Here is an 18,947-nt window from a genome sequence, read left to right as displayed (position 1 = left end):
ACAAAAAGGAAAGGGAGGTTCTCTAGCCAATCAGTTGAACCTAACCCCTTATCTCAGGAAAAAAAAAAAAAACTTTTAACTAGGGATCAAAGGTACCATCCAAATATATTATATTTATTTTAAAGATTGTCTTTTAATGCTATGGTACTATGAAAGAAAGGGTTTCACCAGTGAGATAGTGAAACAGGTAAAGATGCATGCTTCCTAGAATGGTAAGGTGGGATTGATCCTGGAAGATCACTTCCTGGAAGGTGAGAAGTGACTCCTCCAAGTTGTCCTCTGACTTCCTCATCTACACGCCCATGCACGTGTGCACACACACAACACATACACACAAATACACAAATAGGTAAAGAAATAAATACAGATAAAAGTTTCTAGACTAATATCTTTCTTATGGATAGGTTTTGTTCTGTTTCTTTATTGCCAACATGTCAGAGCTTACTGAATGAAGTGAGATATTCATATTTTGGCTTCCTAGAGGCCTTCATATGTTGTGTCCATTGTTTTTTATAGTTTAGCTATGTTTTAGTGGTGTATAGGTGATCACAAGTCTCTTCTCTCCTCCTTTCATATCAGTATTTAGTACATAAACTAATAAATTAATTCTGCTGATTACAGGAGTTCTACTGCACATAAACTCTGCTTACATCAATGACTTAATGTAGTTCCTTCGGAAACTGTGGCTATCTATTGCATTGGGGTGCTGAGAGTATTCAAGGGAGAGGGATCTCGCAGGAGTCCTGACAGTCCCATGCTTAATGAGATAGCTAACAACAAGATTCTCAGCATCAGTGGTCTGGGCCCTCGTACCTATCTGAACGTAAAGATCACCCATGACAAACGCATTCACAATAGTTTACAAATTTGTTTAGTTTTATTGGAGAAATAAGTCTTGTCCCCCAAAAGATGAGGAGTAATAATACAAATATCCAATATTTCAGTTTCATAAAATCCTCTCTACCATCCTTGCAGATGGAGCCTCATGAATTCCTGTGAGAGAAGTAGGTCTACTAAGTTTCCAGTCTAACTACATTAAATAACACTAGCTATTAGAGACTAGACTGGTTATTTCTGGACTATTTAGACCTGGTTGCCATCACTTTAAAATGGTTAATTGCCATTTTAAGCCATTTTCTTTGTCCTCCTCTTGATTGATGATCCCTGTAGTTTTCTTTGGTAACTATATATTAAATGAGGAATGCTGAAATAGAAGAAGAAAACATTATTCTTTCCTCTTATAGCAGACCTTGAAAACCTACCCAGATTCTGGTTCAGATTCTGGTTCTGATGCAATAAGAACAAAAACATGACAGATTTCCAGATTCTGTGAAACAAGAACTCATCTGAAGTCACTATCAAATAGACCTAAATGGTCTATTTTACAAATGGAAGTAGCTAGTCAGGGCTGGTGGTGCACGTCTTTAATCTCAGCACTTGGAGAAAGAGACAGGTGGATCTCTGTGCATTCTAAACTAGTTCTGGTGTATACATCCAACACCAGGCCAGCCAGAGCTACACAGTGAGAAGTTGTTTCCAAACAAAACAGCCCTATTATAAAATATGGAAGTTTCGCTCAAAGTTAACTGCCCCTCCTTCCACAGGAAAGGACTGGTGTGTGTATACCTTCTGTCTTTCATAACAGTTATTGTCCCCTCTCCAGGCAGGAATAGCAAAAGGAAAGAGTTAGTGGGACAGGATAGGTATACAGGCGCCAATAATATGTTTGGAGGATTACTAAACTGACTTGCTCACAGTAAATTGCTGGACATATCAGGACCACGGTCCTGCCTTAAGTACCAGCAGCAGGCACACGACTATCAGTTTACCTGCTTTACTTTTTTCATAACTTTTCTTTCTTCAAAATCTGGACATACAAGGATCAACAGATTCAGCTGCTGTTGCCCTGCTAACAGAACTGCACTTCTTCTTGGAAAGCCTTGGGAAACAGCCACAGTTATTCTCTCATGATGGACCACAAATTTCTCCCAATGTCCCTTACTTTGGACCCATCTTCTATAGGAAGATACTTGCCTCCCAAAAACATCACCTTTTTTTTTTTTTTTTTTTTTGGTTTGGCCACTTAGCACGTAACTTCGGCTGCATGCTTTATTTGGGGACTTTGTAAGTCTGCGTCTGTTGCCTGCTCTGTGTCTCCAAGTTTTCGAGAAACTCTTGAAACTTTTCTTCGTAACCTTGGGAAGAAAAGATACCCTCCGCCATCTTTCTCTGATCACCACATGGGAGATAGTGACACCACATCAGTTTTCTCGGTGTGCTCCTCCATTCAGTGTCTGAGTTCTTCAGCTGTATCTTAATCCTTAGTATTTTCAGTGTGATCCTGTAGCTCACAGTCACCAAACAGATAAAATTGTCTATACAGGTTCTGCCTAGACAGATAAGCACCTCACTCTGGAGTGGGAGCAGTTCACTCCTATTACCCCATAAATCCATACCACTTACATTGATGTAATATAGTTCTCACACTGGGAAGTACTTGATGCATTTCCTGTATCTTTTTTTTCTGTTTGTTTGCCATTGACACCTTCTTGTCAGTGTGTACCATCAATCAATTACATTCTGTACCATCTAATTCATTTAAAGAACTGAGATTTTTATATCTCTATCCTGTAAGAATTTGCTGATATTTTCTAAGAGATGTTATGAGCAAATTCACAGAAGAGGTTAACAAGATTGGAGAGAATGATCAATACTTCTACATGTCCCCTCTATACTCAAAGACTAGGTATTTTATTCGGCAAGCTGTATTTTAATATAAAGGACATGAGCATCTTTGTGTTTTGATATCTGCAGCATCCTGGAGCCAATTCCCTGTGGACAGACTGGACCAATTTTAGTAGAAAGGGAAAACAAAGTAATAGTGTGTTGTACTAAGGACAGTTCTTCAAAATCCTACCATTCATTAGCTTCAACACTAAGGTAAATGCAGTCAAATTGAAATTCAGTTTGAAAAACTAAAATGTGTGAAAAATAAATATTTAGAGAGAAAAAGTGAATCAGATTTATAATAGCACTAATTTCACCCAATTATTTAGTTTAAATCTCTGGTGTTATAAAAGTAAATTAATATTTTCAGTTTTTTCTCATCCTTACAAATTACCTTCTTGCAGGAAACAGACCTTATCCTGACATTTAATATTTCAATGCACCGATCTTGGTGGATGGAGAATGGACCAGGATGTATGGTGACATCTGTGACGCCTGCCCCCGACTGGGCCCCAGAAGACCATCGATACATCACTGTCTCAGGGTGTTTTCTGGAGTACCAGTACATAGAAGTGGCTCATAGTTCCCTCCAGATCATCCTCGCAGTAAGTGTTCAGAGCTAACCACTCTGGTGCTTCGGGGAAAACTCATTTCTGAGCAAACTCAGTATAGATGGACTCTATGTTAAATGTGTGTAGGTTTTAGCTTTTCTAATTAATGTCATTTCTGATAGGAATTTGCTGGGTTAAACCAAATTTTTCCAAACCTGTATGTACTGCTTTTCATCAGCAACTGACAAAGAGCCTTTGATATCAACCAGCATGTGAAGATGTGATTATCTTCATTTGTGGTAGAATTTTCTAAAGATTATAAAAGGACCATTGAGAGGTTTTCATGTCTCACTGTCTTCGTACGTAAGAAAGAAAGATTTTGATGTGTATTTTTTATATCTTTATGTTTCTTTTGGCTGAACTGTTAGCACAAATCCTTTCTTCTTTTTGCCTGGTATCTTCATTACCCACCCCCAATTTCACAGGTCTTTCACATTTTATACTCCCTCCTTTTCCAGAACAAATCATACTTTCTACAGCATCTACCTCTAGACTTTTCATGCCTCAATATTTCAATTGTGACAATAAAAAACCCTCATTTTATCAGAAGGAAATAAAGTAACTAAATATCAAATTAGTGTCAAAAATGCTTACATTATACAAACAAATTATTTGCATTATTAGAACAAAGATACAAATAAAAATAATTTTTCCTGAAGAGACTTGGGAAACCTAACTTTGTTATTCTGTGAGATTTAGAAAGTTTACAGCTTTGTTATACATGAACTCGGGTGTTTATGTGAGCTCCTAAGGAATATATATCTATATATATTATATATATATATAGATATAATATATATAGATATATATAGGAATATATATTCCTTTATAGATATATAAAGGAATATATATATGTGAGCTTCTAAGGAATATATATATATATTCCTTAGATTTCATGTAGAGCTGTAATCGATATGCACAACCTTAAATTTGCTACCAACAAATAAAATTTGTTTATCAGTTTTCTTTTGCTAATTTCTTAGCAATTGAATAATAAGAAGCAATAAGTTGTATGCAAAATGGTATCAATGTCTCTAGATTTAAGAAAATCTTTTTTATCATGATATGAGATATTTCAGCTGAGTGTGGTGGTACATGCCTTTATTCCTAGCCCACAGGAGGCAGAGGTAGATGAATCTCTGTGAATTCAAGGCCAGCCTGGTCTACAGAACAAGTTCTTAGACAGCCAAATCCAAATAGAGATACCCTGTCTCAAAAACAAACAAACAAAAAACAAAGAAAACAAAAAGATATTGTGATATATGTATAGATAGATAGATAGATAGATAGATAGATAGATAGATAGATAGATAGACAGGCTAGTAGGGATGCATTGTGCTAGTAAACATTCCATAAACCTCTATAAAGAACACTTTTAAAATGTATGTATTCTTAGCCAGAGATTGTAGAATGTGGCTGTAGTTTGCATACTTGGGAGGTTGACACAGGATCTTTGAGTTCAAAGAAACTCTGGGCTATGTCCATTAACATCTCAAAAATCAAACACAAAACCAATCAAAAACATTTTCTGTGTATGTCAGCTTGTGTTTTTGTTGGAAGCTCTAGTTTTCACTTAAGAAACAAGGTTATTGGAGCCACCTTGAACCCAGTGGTCGTAGATTTCCATGCTTAAGATCAAAAGAGACATGGAGGATCACATCGGCATGCTCGTGATTAGAAGGAAGGGTTCATTGTTACAGCTCACTGTCTCCTCGTCCCAAAGAAAGAACTACAAATCTTTGCAGAGAAGCCTAGCTTCTAGAAAATCTAAACTATGTTCTTCCTTGAAGTAATACCATTTTTTTTATCTTGAACTCAGATGAGCTCTTTCCTCTCTTTGAATTATAGAACCAGTCGCTAAATACACTGCACTCTCTGAGCAATAAAGTTCCTTTTCTGACAAAAATATGGAAGAAGCCTGAGATGGGACGTATAAGTCAGCTATTGAATCACTGAATTTTAGGAGATCATAGGGACAGAATAAAGAAAGGGAAAGTGGGAGACACACTAAATATAGGAGAGGAGTATCCATGGCTTCCCTGAGAATAAGCATAGATTTTTCAAGAGTTCATTGGCCACCTCTTCTTTCCTTTTTAGGTGTCTTTGTGGTTTTAATTATAGAAATGTCAACTGTGGTAGCACTAAGGCATGGGTACTTGGATTGCAGCTAGATATCATTAAAGTTAGAAGTTATTCAGTAGTCACTCTGGCAGGCATCGTATATTAAACAGTTTTGTCTAAGACACATCACAAAGGACATTTGATTTGCAGGAATCCTGGCTTTTAAGGATTTAAGGATGCCCCAAATTAATTTCCTCCTCCACAGGAGAATCCCTAAAGCAATATGTATGACATATTTTGAGATGAACGACCATCGAAAAACATTGGAAATCAGCAAGTGAGTCATGGCAATCTTGTCATATGTAGTAACCTGTGACAACATAGAAAGCAGGGAGAATTAAAGAAGGAAAGAAAGAAAGAAAGAAAGAAAGAAAGAAAGAAAGAAAGAAGGGAGGGAGGGAGGGAGGGAAAGAAGAAAGGAAGGAAGAAGAATGTGCCACTTACACTCAATGGGTCAAGAAGTTAAAGACCCCCTTTGTATAATTAAGAATAAAAGAGACCCCCTCCCTCATCTGCTCGAAGAGCAATCAGGGTTCCCTGACCTTTGGGAAGTCCAAGGACCACCCACCTCCATCCAGGTCTAGTAAGGTGAGCATCCAAACCGCCTAGGCTCCCACAAAGCCAGTACGTGCAGTAGGATCAAAAACCCATTGCCATTTTTCTTGAGTTCTCAGTAGTCCTCATTGTCTGCTATGTTCAGCTAGTCCGGATTTATCCCAGGCTTTTTCAGATCCAAGCCAGCTAGACTTGGTGAGTTCCCAATAGAACATCCCCATTGTCTCAGAGTGTGGGAGCACCCCTCGCTGTCCTAAGTTCCTTGCTCGTGCTCTCTCTTTCTGCTCCTGATTTGGACCTTGAGATTTCTGTCCGTGCTCCAATGTGGGTCTCTGTCTTTGTCTCCTTTCATCGCCTGATCAGGGGAGGGGGAGGGAAATGGGAGGCGGTGGCGGGGAGGAGGCAGAAATCCTTAATAAATAAATAAATTAAAAAAAAGAATATTGTATAATAAATAAATAAATAAATAAAAAAATAAAAGAATTGAAAGGACATGCAGTTGGGAGGGAATTGTGCTGTGGTACCCAAAAAAGTAATCAGTGGGGGAATCAGGAATGAAATAATAAAGTTAGACTGTACACATGAAATTTTCAATAAATAAATAAAATATATTTTCAAAATAAAAAAAAAAAGAATAAAAGAGAGTCCTGACAACAGTCTGTGTAGATACTGGCCCCTTTCGCTACTGTAATACACTGTGCAGATACTGGTCTCTCTAGCTACTATAACACACTGTGCAGGTACTGGTCCCTTTAGCTACTCTACTATAACACACTGTGCAGATACTGGTCCCTTTAGCTACTCTACTATAACACACTGTGCAGGTACTGGCCCCTCTAACCACTGTAATGACTTTCTTTTTTTTTTCTTTTTTTAATTTATTTTATTTTGTTTATTGGGAAGTAGAGAAAATCTGGCTTATGATGACTTTCATGGTCACTTTATTCATCAAAGTCTATCAAGGCAGCTTTGTAAGAGAAAAGTCAAATTCTTCTGGAATTGATAGACATATAAAATACCTTTACACAGACACATTAGAGATGGGGTTAAACAAATACACCTTCTATGCAAAACATCTCATCATTTTAACTGAACTTACAATTTGACAATCTTCCACCTATGTCTCAACAACATATGAGATGTAATTTATGTGCATGGATGGTTATATATGATTGTTTTTAGAAAGCTATTTGAATTTGTGTTGTGTGTCTATGTAACTACAGCTACAGTTTTATGTAAGATTTTTGCATGCAGGGAGTTTCCACAGAACTAAATTGGGATATAAGTACATATGTCAAGAATATATACTATTCAAAGAAATATTTATTACATAATAAAGCCAACCTTTGACAACTCAGTGCACAGCTCAGTACACACAGTACACCAGTTCACACAGTGCACATAGTCCACAGTGCACAGTACACATAGTACATGGTACACACAGTACATGGTACATACAGTTCATGGTATACACAGTGCACGGTACACTCAGTACACACAGTACATAACATTCACAGTACACAGTATATGTAGTACACACAGTACACAGTATACACAGTGCACAGTACACACAGTACCCAGTACACACAGTGCACACAGTGCACAGTAACACAATGTTCAGTACATACAATACACAGCATATACAATACATAGTACACACAGTACACAGTACACACAGTGCACAGTACATACAGTACTCACAGTCCATGGTACCACAGTACACAGTATACACAGTGCACAGTACATACAGTGCACACTATACACAGTACACAGTATACACAATACACACAGTCCACACAGTCCATGGTACCACAGTGCACAGTACACACAATGCAGAGAAAGTGAATCATCTTTAAGAGCCGCTGTGACTGACCTCTCATTTCACGTCTTTGCATTGCTTCCAGAATGGAGAAGGGGCGTCCTCACCTGTCCTTGTTGTTTGTTCCTCCTTTGATGATAGCAATGTTTATTTTGCAGTGTTGACTGTGGTATAGCTGAGAATACTTAGGACGTACATAATTAAGTTCTATATACTTTTTGTCATTGGGCTTATTGTTGTTTTGCCAGCCTTGGGCTAGAAAGTGCTGCTGTTCCCATAAGGGCTTGTCTTAAACAATGTTGTCTGCCTAAAGAACACATTTTCCTCTGGTCATTATGATCACTCTTACTGCAATGATGAAGGGATAAAACACTGCCTTGAATATCTGTTCCTCCCCTCTGAGTTATTTTCCTTCTGATAATCAAATATTTAGTTCTATTTAGTGTAGTAAACAGTTCCTGGTGCATGACCCTGTTGGCTTCTAGAAAAATAGAAAGATCTGGATTTATATAATTGAGGATGTCCCAACCAGAAAGAAAATATATATTTGGCAGAACAAATCTGGTCTCAGTACACACAGTGTGCCCAGTGCCCTGTGTATTATGTGCACTGAAACATTGGAGATGTGGCGACAACGTATTCCATGCAACTTGGGGCGTAATCTTTGCTTCTTCCTCTCGTCCTGCATTCAACAAAGTCAGCTAAGCTCTTACTCTTGCTTGTATCATCTTGGAAGTCTGGCTCAAACCTGCTTCCATAAACGGCTGTTCTCCCAGTTATTGCTCTTAATTAATTCTAAATCTCTCCGGCTTTTTCTCTGTCATGGCTCAGCCTATTTTTCACAGATTCCGGAACCCTCAAATGCTTGTTACCCCATTGTTATGTTTTCTGCCAATCAACTCCTGGCTAATTTTGGAAGTAGCATTCACAAAGCCCAAATTTGCATTATACACATAGTTATCTTCCATCTATGGCCAAAGGAAGACAAGTATAATACCTCTATAATTAAGAAGAGGAGCTACTAATCATACAGCCTCCAGCCAAGCAGAAAACCCTAATGATGAGCCAGGTGTCAGTCTTCCAGCTTCCTCCGCCTCTGTTGCATTCAAAAGGCATACAGGTGTGAGCAGTTTTAATACAAAAAAAAAAAAAAAAAATGGTTTTCAAATCCCCACATTTGCAAAAACACATTAGCAATGCGTGGAGAGAACAAGAAGGAAATCAGCTGGGAAATGGTGTTTTCATATTACAATCAAATTCTTACAATTTCTTAAGCGGTGTGTGACTGCTACCGCAGAGAATAGAAAGCACACACATGTATGCTTTTACCATGTAACAGTCCTTCTCGGCAGCAGAGGGGTTAAAAGCCTTTGCTCACAGACACAGTTGATTAAAAGAGAGTGGCCATGCTCCAGTAGCAAGGAAGAGAGCCAGCCTTCAATATGAATGCTCTTAGGAGCCAATGAGTAATGGATACCTGAAGTCCAAAACTCCAGGGTCTGTCTGGGCAAAGCATCCCATGATTGATTAGCTACGTCTCCCAGGTGGGAGAGGAGTTGGTGTCTACGAGCCTCATATTCATTCTGTGCAAATTAGCTTCACTTCTGTAAGCAACACCATGGCGAAAAAAATAATAAGGTACACAAATATTATTTTAAGGGAAAAGATTTATTGTAATATCTTAAGTAATGGTATTTATTGAAACTCAAAAAAAATCATTGGAAAACAAAGCCAGTTGATCATCTTTTTTTTCTCTGGCCACATCCAGAGAATCAATATTTCTAAATTTAATATAAACCTCACCAACCAAAATTGCTTGCCTTTGTTTTCCTTTATTTCCTTTACATCCGACACACTTCTAAATTCATAGCAGCTTGATTAATATTCTTTTAGGAGACGAGCAGAGGATATTGGCCAAAATGTAAATAAGCCTAGTATTTCCCACAGTCTTTAGAGGTGGCTTCGAAACCATATACAAATTAACAGGGATTCATAAAGACTTTCGGAAAAGTTTACATGCTGGTATGTGGCTCTCAGCTTCAGATATAACGGTTGTCAAGTCATACATGCTTCCATCACATATCTTCCCTGTGCACAAAACTCTGTAGTTGGTAGTGTGCATGAAATTGTTAATCAACAGATTGTCATTGAATAAAAGGGAATGAAAGAAGGATGTTCCTTCAGACCAATTAATCACAGATATTCCCATTATTACAAGTAAATAATTTGTATTTGGCATTTATGGTACTCAGGCTTGCCTACTTTACAATTTTTGGAACACTTCATCCAAGATTATTAGACTTTGGGTGGGAGTGTTTTGTGAGAGCTGGCATTTTTCTAATGTGTATGATATGTACAGGTGAATGGGATTATTATTACATATGCTGCTCCTTGGGTCTCCTTCAATCTGGAAACGCTTATCTACGTTGATTGGATTGTTAAAGATTTGGGTCCTAATATTTATGTCACTAGGACTTTGCTATGCAGCATGTAGTGTCATGAGATTGTCCTAAAAGAAATAGCTGGGGAATGGGATTATCTGCTTCTTGGCTACTGCTATATTCAGAAGTCATATGATTGTCATGGGGATATCCGATTTTATACTTATTTAAGTGAAGAAATAAGACAGACTTCTCCCTTTTTTCTTTTTCTTTTTTTTAAAATGAGTTTGAAACAGAGTCTTTCAATTGGTGGCCCAGGAGGGCCTCAGACTCCAGGTCTTCTCTTACTTCAGCCTCCCAAATACCAGGATTATAGTTGTGAGCCATGACACCTATGTAAACAGATTTGCTGATACAAAAAGTAAATTTGATATATCTGCCGTGTTTCAGAGCAAAAAAATTATTTATCTATTTATAGTATAATTTTTATCATACGTTTTTATACAAGTATAAAACTAAATAAACTTGTATGTAGTACTATAGTTTGATAAAATAAACCAGAGCACATGACATTTTAAATTAACAAAATATTATATTATACAAAGACACAAATGTAAAGTCAATAATCTTTCACTATTTTACAAACATTTTAATTTAATCAGGGTCGGTGCCTTTAAGAGATTCTGGGGTATGATTAATAGTTGTTCATTAGATCTTTGTCATGTTTTTGATATATTTCCCAGAAATTGTTGCAAATTGAGCAATTTCCAGTTCTTTTCTTTCATTAAAGTAGAAGGAAACCTAATAGATTTGCCAGTTGGCAGGTTATTTGAAATAATTTTGTGATAGAGAATGTGTAAATTGTGGCATGCAGCTTAGAATAAGTCGCATAAATTGGGTAACATCACCATACAAAATGTTCTCACTACTTTGATATTTAAGAACAAGATTTTTCAGGGCTTACAAGTAAACAATATACTAATATATGAATCATGCTGAGCTGTCTCATTCTAGTACTAATAGCAAATGCATTTCAAATAAAAATTTAATTTGCACTTAATAACTTTGATCCACTTTTATTATTGACTGCATTATTTTGATCAGTTGTATAAAATTATAACTATGGCTATAACTCAAATGCAAATACAATTCAACATTCATCTCTCATGAACTCAGAGGAAAAAGTTACATTTAAATTTATGCATGTTAATATAATGTATAAAATGAATTATGAATATATATGATAATTCAATGCAAAGTAGTATGAGATAATGGGCAAATTAAAATCAAATAAATACATTTGATTAGGAAAATGTTCTGTTAAAGTAGTGAAATAGAACTGTAAATTCAAAACAACTCCACAGAACCTATGATCCTTAAAAACAGCCTGGGTTTGTGTTTCATTTTTCACACAATATATTTTGATCATATTCTTTTTGATCCTCTGGATCTTCTGTATCTTCCTCCCCACCCAACTTCATGTTTTCTCTAACTCTATTGGGGGGGGGGATAAAAGTACACACATACATCAAAAAAAGAAAAAAGAAATCCAAAAATAAACACTGAACAAACAAACATGAAGTCCATTTTCTGACCCATTCTGTGCTGTTCAACACTGCCGAATATGCAGCCTGCCTTTGAGTACGGTAAACACACCCAGAGTCGCTCTACGAATGAAAACTGAATTTTCCCTCTCTCAGCAGTTATAAGTTGCAAATATCTGTTTGGTCAGAGAGTGGGACTTGGGGCCTATTTTCCTTTATCTGTGCTGGGATTTTGTCTGACAGACTTGTGCTGGGTTTATGCGTGTTGTCAAACATGGTGTGTTTGAAACTGCATCAGCCTAATTTGTCTGGAAAACAGTTTCAACACCTCTGGTTCTTACTGCCTTTCCTTTAGCAACAGGGTCTTACTGTCATGTTGTGGAGGGTACCAACAGCCTTGTCATTAGTTTATAATGTTGGGAGTGGGGGTTCTAGGAGATCCCCTTGGACCAACAACTATAAATGATGTTAACTCGTTCCTCATACTAGAGGTTTTATTTAGTATCATATGGTGTCTAATTGGGAATTGTCTCCTCCATTATATGGTAACTTTATCTAAATGAAGGTTAGATGGAGAGAGAGAAAGAGAGAGAGAGAGAGAGATAAATTTATATGTATATGTTTATTTCTACAGAAGCAGGTTTCCATTTGACATTTCAAAAAGCCTTTAGTGTTGCTTATCCATCCCCATATTTTCTCCTCTGTATTGCTTTCTAATCCACCCCCTCCCCATTTAATTCTTCTGTCCTAGTTTTTCCTTCTTCCCTTTACAACACTATGTTCCATTTACCCTTCCTCGGAAGATCCCCTCCTCTTGCCTAGTCCCTTACTAACCACCTAGCCTCTGTGGCTATTGCGAATTACCAACCCGTAACTAAAGCTTAAAAACTAGTATTTATTTGTATGAAAAAAACGTGAAGTGTTTTCTTTTTGAGCCTGAGTTACCTCACTCAGGATCATTGTTCAGAAGCAATTGACCTACAAATTTCAATGTTCTTAATAGTTGAATAATATTTCTTTATATAAATATACAATCCACTACACATTCATCAGGTGATGGACATCTAAGCTGTTTCTGATTTCCGTCTTTTATGAACATGAATATGTTCAATAATGAATAATCAAGTATCTCTAGGGTAAGAGATAAAGATTTTTGGGTAAATGCTCAAGACTGATGTATCTAGATCTTAATGTCCATCTATTCCAGCCTCTTAAGGAAGCACATGTCTACTTCCACAGTGGCTTTACAAATTTTCACTCCCACAAGGAGTGCATAAGTGATCCCCTTCCCCCACACTCTCACAGCATCTGTTGTCTCCTTGATCTTTGCCATTCTAAGTGGGGTAAGCCGAAATCTCACATGAGTTTGAATTTGCAGATGGTTTCAGGATGTTGAACATTTTTAAATGTTTCTCAGTCACTTCTGTTTCATCTTTTGAGAACGCTCTGCCGAATTCTAGACCACATTTTTAATTGGGTTATTTGTATTCTTCATGTTTAGTTTTGATTTTTTTCCATAAGTTTGTTTGTTAGTCCTTTGTATATTGTATATACTAACCCTCTATTTAATGTATAATTGGTAAAGAAGTTTCCCATTCCATTGATTATCTCTTTGCTAGAATGATGGTGGTGTCCTTTGCTTGAAGAAACTTTTTAAATTTCAGGATGTCCTATTCATTGTAGTCTTGCAGCCTTTACTATCAGGAAAATCTTTCCTGTGCAAACAAATTCAAGGGCATCTCTACATTCTCCTCCATCAGTTCAGGATATCCCTGTCTTACATTAAAATCCTTCATTCATTTGGAATGAGTTTTTTTGTGGGGTGATAGATATTAATCTGTTTCCATTCTTCTATATGTAGCTATTCAGTTTGACTAGTACCATTTGTAGAAGATGTTATCTTTCCTCCAATGTCTATTTTTGGCTTCTGTTTCCAAAGCCAGGTATATGGAATTATGTCTGGGTCTTCAATTCTATTTCATTGATAAATGTGTCTATTTTTATGTCAATACCAAGCTGTTTTTGTTATTACTGTTTTGTAATACATCTTGAAAATCAGGATGGAGATACAGCCAGCAGTTCTTTTATTATTCATAATTGTTTAGGCTATCCCGTGTTCCCATATGAAGTTTTTTCACTTTCTGTGAAGATCTGTGTGGGGATTTTTGTAGAAACTGCACTGAATCTATATATAGCTTGTGTTTGGTAAGATGATCATTTTCAAAGTATTAATCCTACTGCACCATTAGCATGTGAGATCTTTTCAACTTTGAATCTTCGATGTCTTAAAGTTTTTAGCATACAAGTGTTTCATTTACTTTGTTAGTTATTCCAAGATGTTTTTGAACCTACTATAAAAGATATTGCTACCCTGATTTCTTTCTCTGTGTTTGTCATTTACATTTGGGGAGGCTAATGTGTTGTTTGTTTTATTTTGTTTTGTTTGTTTTGTGTGTGTGTGTGTGTGTGTGTATGTAAATTTTGTATCTTGCTACCTTACTGAAATTTTTATCAGCTGTAGAAGTCTTTTTGGTCTCTCATGAGGAAAATAAAATCACCTGTGAATAAAGATACTTAGACTTATTTCTATTTGTATCCCGTTGTTCTCCTTCAGTTGTCTTATTTTTCTAGCGAAGAGTCTGAGTACTATATTGAATAGGTACAAAAAAGGAGGACATCAATGTTTTATTCCTGATTTTAGTAGAAATGCATGGAAATGGTTTCTCTTCTTTTAGAATAATGTTTACTATGGGCTTGCTTCAGGTTACCTTTTGTATATTAATATTAAATATAATATCACTAGTTGCTCCAGAATTTTATCCTGAAGAGATGTTATATTTTGTCAAACATGGTTTGTTTTTGCATCTAATGAGATGATCATGTGATGCCTGTTTTTAATCTGTTTTTATGGTGGATTATAAGATTACATTTATTGATTTATGCATGTTGAACCATCCCAAATCTCTAAGATGAAGCCAAATTGATCATGGTGGGTAATTTTTGATAAGTTATTAAACTTAGTTTGCAAGTATTTCATTATGAATTTTCACATCTATGTTCATGAGGAATATTAGCCTATTGTGAGCAGATGTTTCTGTCCCATCCAGTCCCACAGCCATTCAATTCCAAAGTACACACAAAGGCTTATATTAGTTATAATTAGTTTGGCCTATTAACTCAGGCTTATTTTTACCTATCTCTGATAACATAAATTAATCAATATTCTTATCTATTTTTATCCACATGTCTTGGTACCTTGCTCAGTGCAGTATTCTCATCTTGCTTCCTCTGTATCTGGGTGGCAACTACAAACTGAGTCTTTCTTTTTCCCAGAATTCTTCTAGTCTGTTCACCCCACCTATACTACTGGCCAATCAATATTTTATTAAACCAATACAAGTGACAAATCTTTACAGGGTACAAGAACGTTATCCCAGACCTGTAGTCAGAGGCTGCTTGTTAGTTCCGAGATACTAACAGCAGCCACGTCTATTTATCACAACTCAGTGAAGTTTCTAGGTCCATGCCACCATCAAGAAGCATGCCACTAGCTGCTCATAAACACCATTCAAATGTTTGATGACAGAGTCTCTTAAAAGAGTTGATGCTTTTTGCCACTAACACTGAGTCAGGAAGTCTCTTTTGAAGGAGCTTCACCTCTGCTCACTGCCAGCAAACAGAGCCCACCAGAGAAAAGATGGTTACAAAGAAGCTATGAGTGGCCGTATCCTTGTCTGTCTAGAACCCTTTTTTAAGCTCTCTCAGGCTTTATGCCGAAGCTCTCTCCAAACATTTTGCCACAATTTGTAAATGGAAGTTTCTGTCTCAAATGGTCCCACAGTCGTTCAGTCCCAAAGAAACACACAGAGGCTTATATTTTAGCCTATTATCTCAGGCTTATTTTATCTAGCTCTTGCAATTTAAATTAACCCATAATTCTTATCTATGTTTTAGCCACATGGCTTGGTACCTTACCCAGTGCAGCATTTTCATCTTACTTCCTCTGCATCTGGGTGGTGACTGCAGACTGGACCTTTCTGAAGGGTCAGAAACTGGGGTTCAACCAGAAGATCCAAAAAACAAAACAGCAAGCCACTGGCTCTTACCTTGATCTCAGTTTGAAATAGCGATCCTGCCTCCCAGAATCTCAGAATGAGACTGTGTCTGAGAGCTGTCTTTCCCCTGTCTAATATTCCTTTCTAGAGCTGAGATTAAAGCCATGCATCATTGGGATTAAAGGCATGCACAACCCAATTTCTGGGTTTGTATATATTAAGAATTGCAATGAGTCTGGCTACTAAAATTAAAGGTGTGTGTCATTGTGGTTACTGGGATTAAAGATGTGTGTGATTATAACCTGGTCTGTAAAGCCGACCAGTGGGACTGTTTTACTCTCAGACATAGCAGGCAGTTTTTATTTATTAAAATAAAATTGAAACAGCACTACACCTTTCTTTTTCCCAGAATTTTCCTAGTCTGGTCATGCTACCTAGACTTCCTGTTGGGCTACTGGCCGGTTTTTAATTAAACCAATATGAGTGACAAATCTTTACAGGGTACAAGAGCATTATCCCACAGCAGCCAAAAAAAAAAAAAAAATAGTGACTTCTTAAAAATGGAACTGTTCCTTCAGTTTCTATTTTGCAGAATAATTTGAGAAGTATTGGTATTAATTTTTCTCTGAAAGACTGGTAGGATTCTGAGATGAATCCATGTGGTCCTGGGCATATTTTTTAATTGAGAGATTTTTAAATTGCTGTAAATGTTTTACTAGGATTATATATTTGTTTAAATTATTTGTTTTACCTTGATTTAACCTTGGTGGTTTGTATATTTTAAGAATTGCATTCATTTATTTTAGATTTTCCAGTTTAGTTGGTTGTGGTTAAGTAATTTAATTAAGGATGATTATAATATAATTACATCATTTCCCCCTTCCCTTTCCTCCCTCCCAGCTCTCCCATTCATACCCCTGATATATTTGCTGTCTTGCCTTTTTCAAAGTTATAGCCTCTTTTCTTAACTGTGTGTGTGAGTCTGTGTGCATGTGTGCACTTGCGTGCATGTGAGCATTCACAAATATGTAAATACAAGCTTCTCAGTCTGAGTAATGTCACTTTTAGACATATATTTTCGCAGATGACCATTTGGTATTGTATAACCAAACAGTATGCTCTTTTCTGAGGAAAGCTACTTATCTTACTCTGAGCATTCTGTCGCTGCCTGAAGTTCTTTCTCTAGGATTGAGGCTTGATGAAATTTCCCTTTCTACATTAGCATGTCTGGTAGTGCTGTCCTTGCTCAGATAATATTTAGGTAGCCATGTTGAAAAGACATCATGGTTGTAACTTCTGCCATTTCCAAAAGACACAATCTCACACTAATCATCCTGTTTCTTTACCTCTTATAATCATTTCTCTCCCACATCTGCAATGATTCCTGAGCCTTAGACACAGGACTTGTGTGATGGATATATTATTTGGGACTGAGCTGCACACATTTGTGTTTTGACCTGTTATGGTTACCTGTAGTGATCTCTGTCTCTTGCAAATTTCCTTACTAAAGGTTGAGAACTGCACTTATCTCTGAGTATAAGGACAAATATTTATAAAGCAGTTAGGAATTATTCAGGTTTGGCAAAATGGCACTTGTAGGTTCTCCTCCAAACTTTGTGACTTCACTAATTCTGGGTAGGTGACTAACTTTTCAGTATCAGGAGTGATTTCTGTCATGTAGAGTGGAACTTTAATTAGAAAACTGTTATGTGTGACTTGAATTTTTGTATCATAAAATATACCCTTATGGCCGGGCGGTGGTGGCACACGCCTTTAATCCCAGCACTCGGGAGGCAGAGGTAGGCGGATCTCTGTGAGTTCGAGGCCAGCCTGGCCTAGAAGAGCTAGTTCCAGGACAGGAACCAAAAAGCTATGAAGAAACCCTGTCTCGAATATATATATATATATATATATATATATATATATATATATATATATCCTTATGATTATTTGAATTTCCTTGTACTTTCTTTTTATCTCTAATTGTATTACTTTGAGACTTCTCTCTCTCTTCCTTTTAATTTGTTTTATTCCTTGTATTGTTTTTTTCTTATTGTTGTTTCTATTTCATTAGTTTTCAGCTGAAGTTTGATTATTTCTTCCTATCTACTATTTTGGGGTGTTATTTCTCATTTTCATAAAGCTTTCAAGTGCATCATTAAGTTATTAACAGAGCTCTCTAGATTATTTGTCAATGTAGATGGTTAATGATTTTAACTTTTAGAACTGCATTCACTGTGTCTTATAATGTTATGTTTTCATTTTCATTTGGTTCCTAAAATGTAATTTCCTTCTTGATTTCATCTTAATTTAATTTTCATTTAATAGCAAGTTCATTAGGTTCCATGAGTTATGTTCTTTCTGCTGTTTTTACTGTTGTTGATAGTCAGCTATAATTCATGATAGACAGATTGGATGGAGGAAATTGTTTCCATTTCCTTAGATTTGTCAAGATTTGCTTTGCATCTTAATACATGGCCAATTTTGGAAAAAAGTCCCATGGGATACTGAGAGGACAGTACAATTTTTAGTGTCTGAAAAGAATTATCTCCAGATGACTTCTAGTTTCATTTGATTATGATATTATTTAACTCCAGAGTTGATATGTTTTGATTTTGACTGTATGGCCTATTTGTTGGTGAGTTAGAGGTACTGTAGTCACCATCATTATGTTTGGGTCAATATTTCATTTTAGCTGTAGCAGTATTTCTTGCTGGTTCTTTTTTTTCTGTTATGAGTATGTAGTGTCCATCACTATCTCTCCTGATCGGTTTTGTTTGAAGACTATTTGTCAGATATTAAAGTAGCTATGCCTACTTGCTTCTTGTTTCATTTGCTTGGACTGCTATTTCGATCCTCTTACCCTAAAGTGGTGTCTGTCCTATCTATAGTATATGCCCAATATATATGTGTGTGTTTCTTGGAGGCAGCTGAAAGATGAGTCCTGTTTTCTAATCAAACCTGCTAGTCTATGTCTTTTCATTGTGGGCATTGTAACTGTTAATATTGTGTGTTATTTTTGAGTACTGTTTATTAATTCCTATTATTTTGTTGTGGTTTTATTGTTTTTATTATTGTTTTAGACCTCTTTTGATTAACCATTCTGGAGTTTATTCCTGTGTCCTCTTTGGTAT

At 36.5% G+C, this 18,947-nt stretch overlaps 1 protein-coding gene across 3 annotated transcripts in view; it reads left to right on the top strand.

Annotated features, from left to right (window-relative positions):
- Positions 1 to 18,947, top strand: part of Nkain2 (sodium/potassium transporting ATPase interacting 2) — a 1,049,567-nt gene that overhangs the window by 836,442 nt on the left and 194,178 nt on the right. For all 3 annotated transcript variants that reach the window (XR_005974533.1, XR_005974534.1, XM_041654044.1), the window contains one exon: positions 3,132 to 3,332. Coding sequence is in view for 1 of the 3 variants with exons in the window: in XM_041654044.1 (XP_041509978.1) it covers positions 3,132 to 3,332 (201 nt within the window). In the remaining 2 variants the exon portion in view is untranslated. The remainder of the gene's footprint in view (positions 1 to 3,131; positions 3,333 to 18,947) is intronic.

The sequence above is a fragment of the Microtus oregoni genome, unplaced genomic scaffold (genome assembly GCF_018167655.1).
Source record: "Microtus oregoni isolate MIOR12 unplaced genomic scaffold, Mior012 000006F_ref0000085, whole genome shotgun sequence".
Taxonomy (NCBI): domain Eukaryota; kingdom Metazoa; phylum Chordata; class Mammalia; order Rodentia; family Cricetidae; genus Microtus; species Microtus oregoni.
Note: the sequence above shows the minus strand (reverse complement) of the source record. Positions and strands in the feature narration are given on the sequence as shown.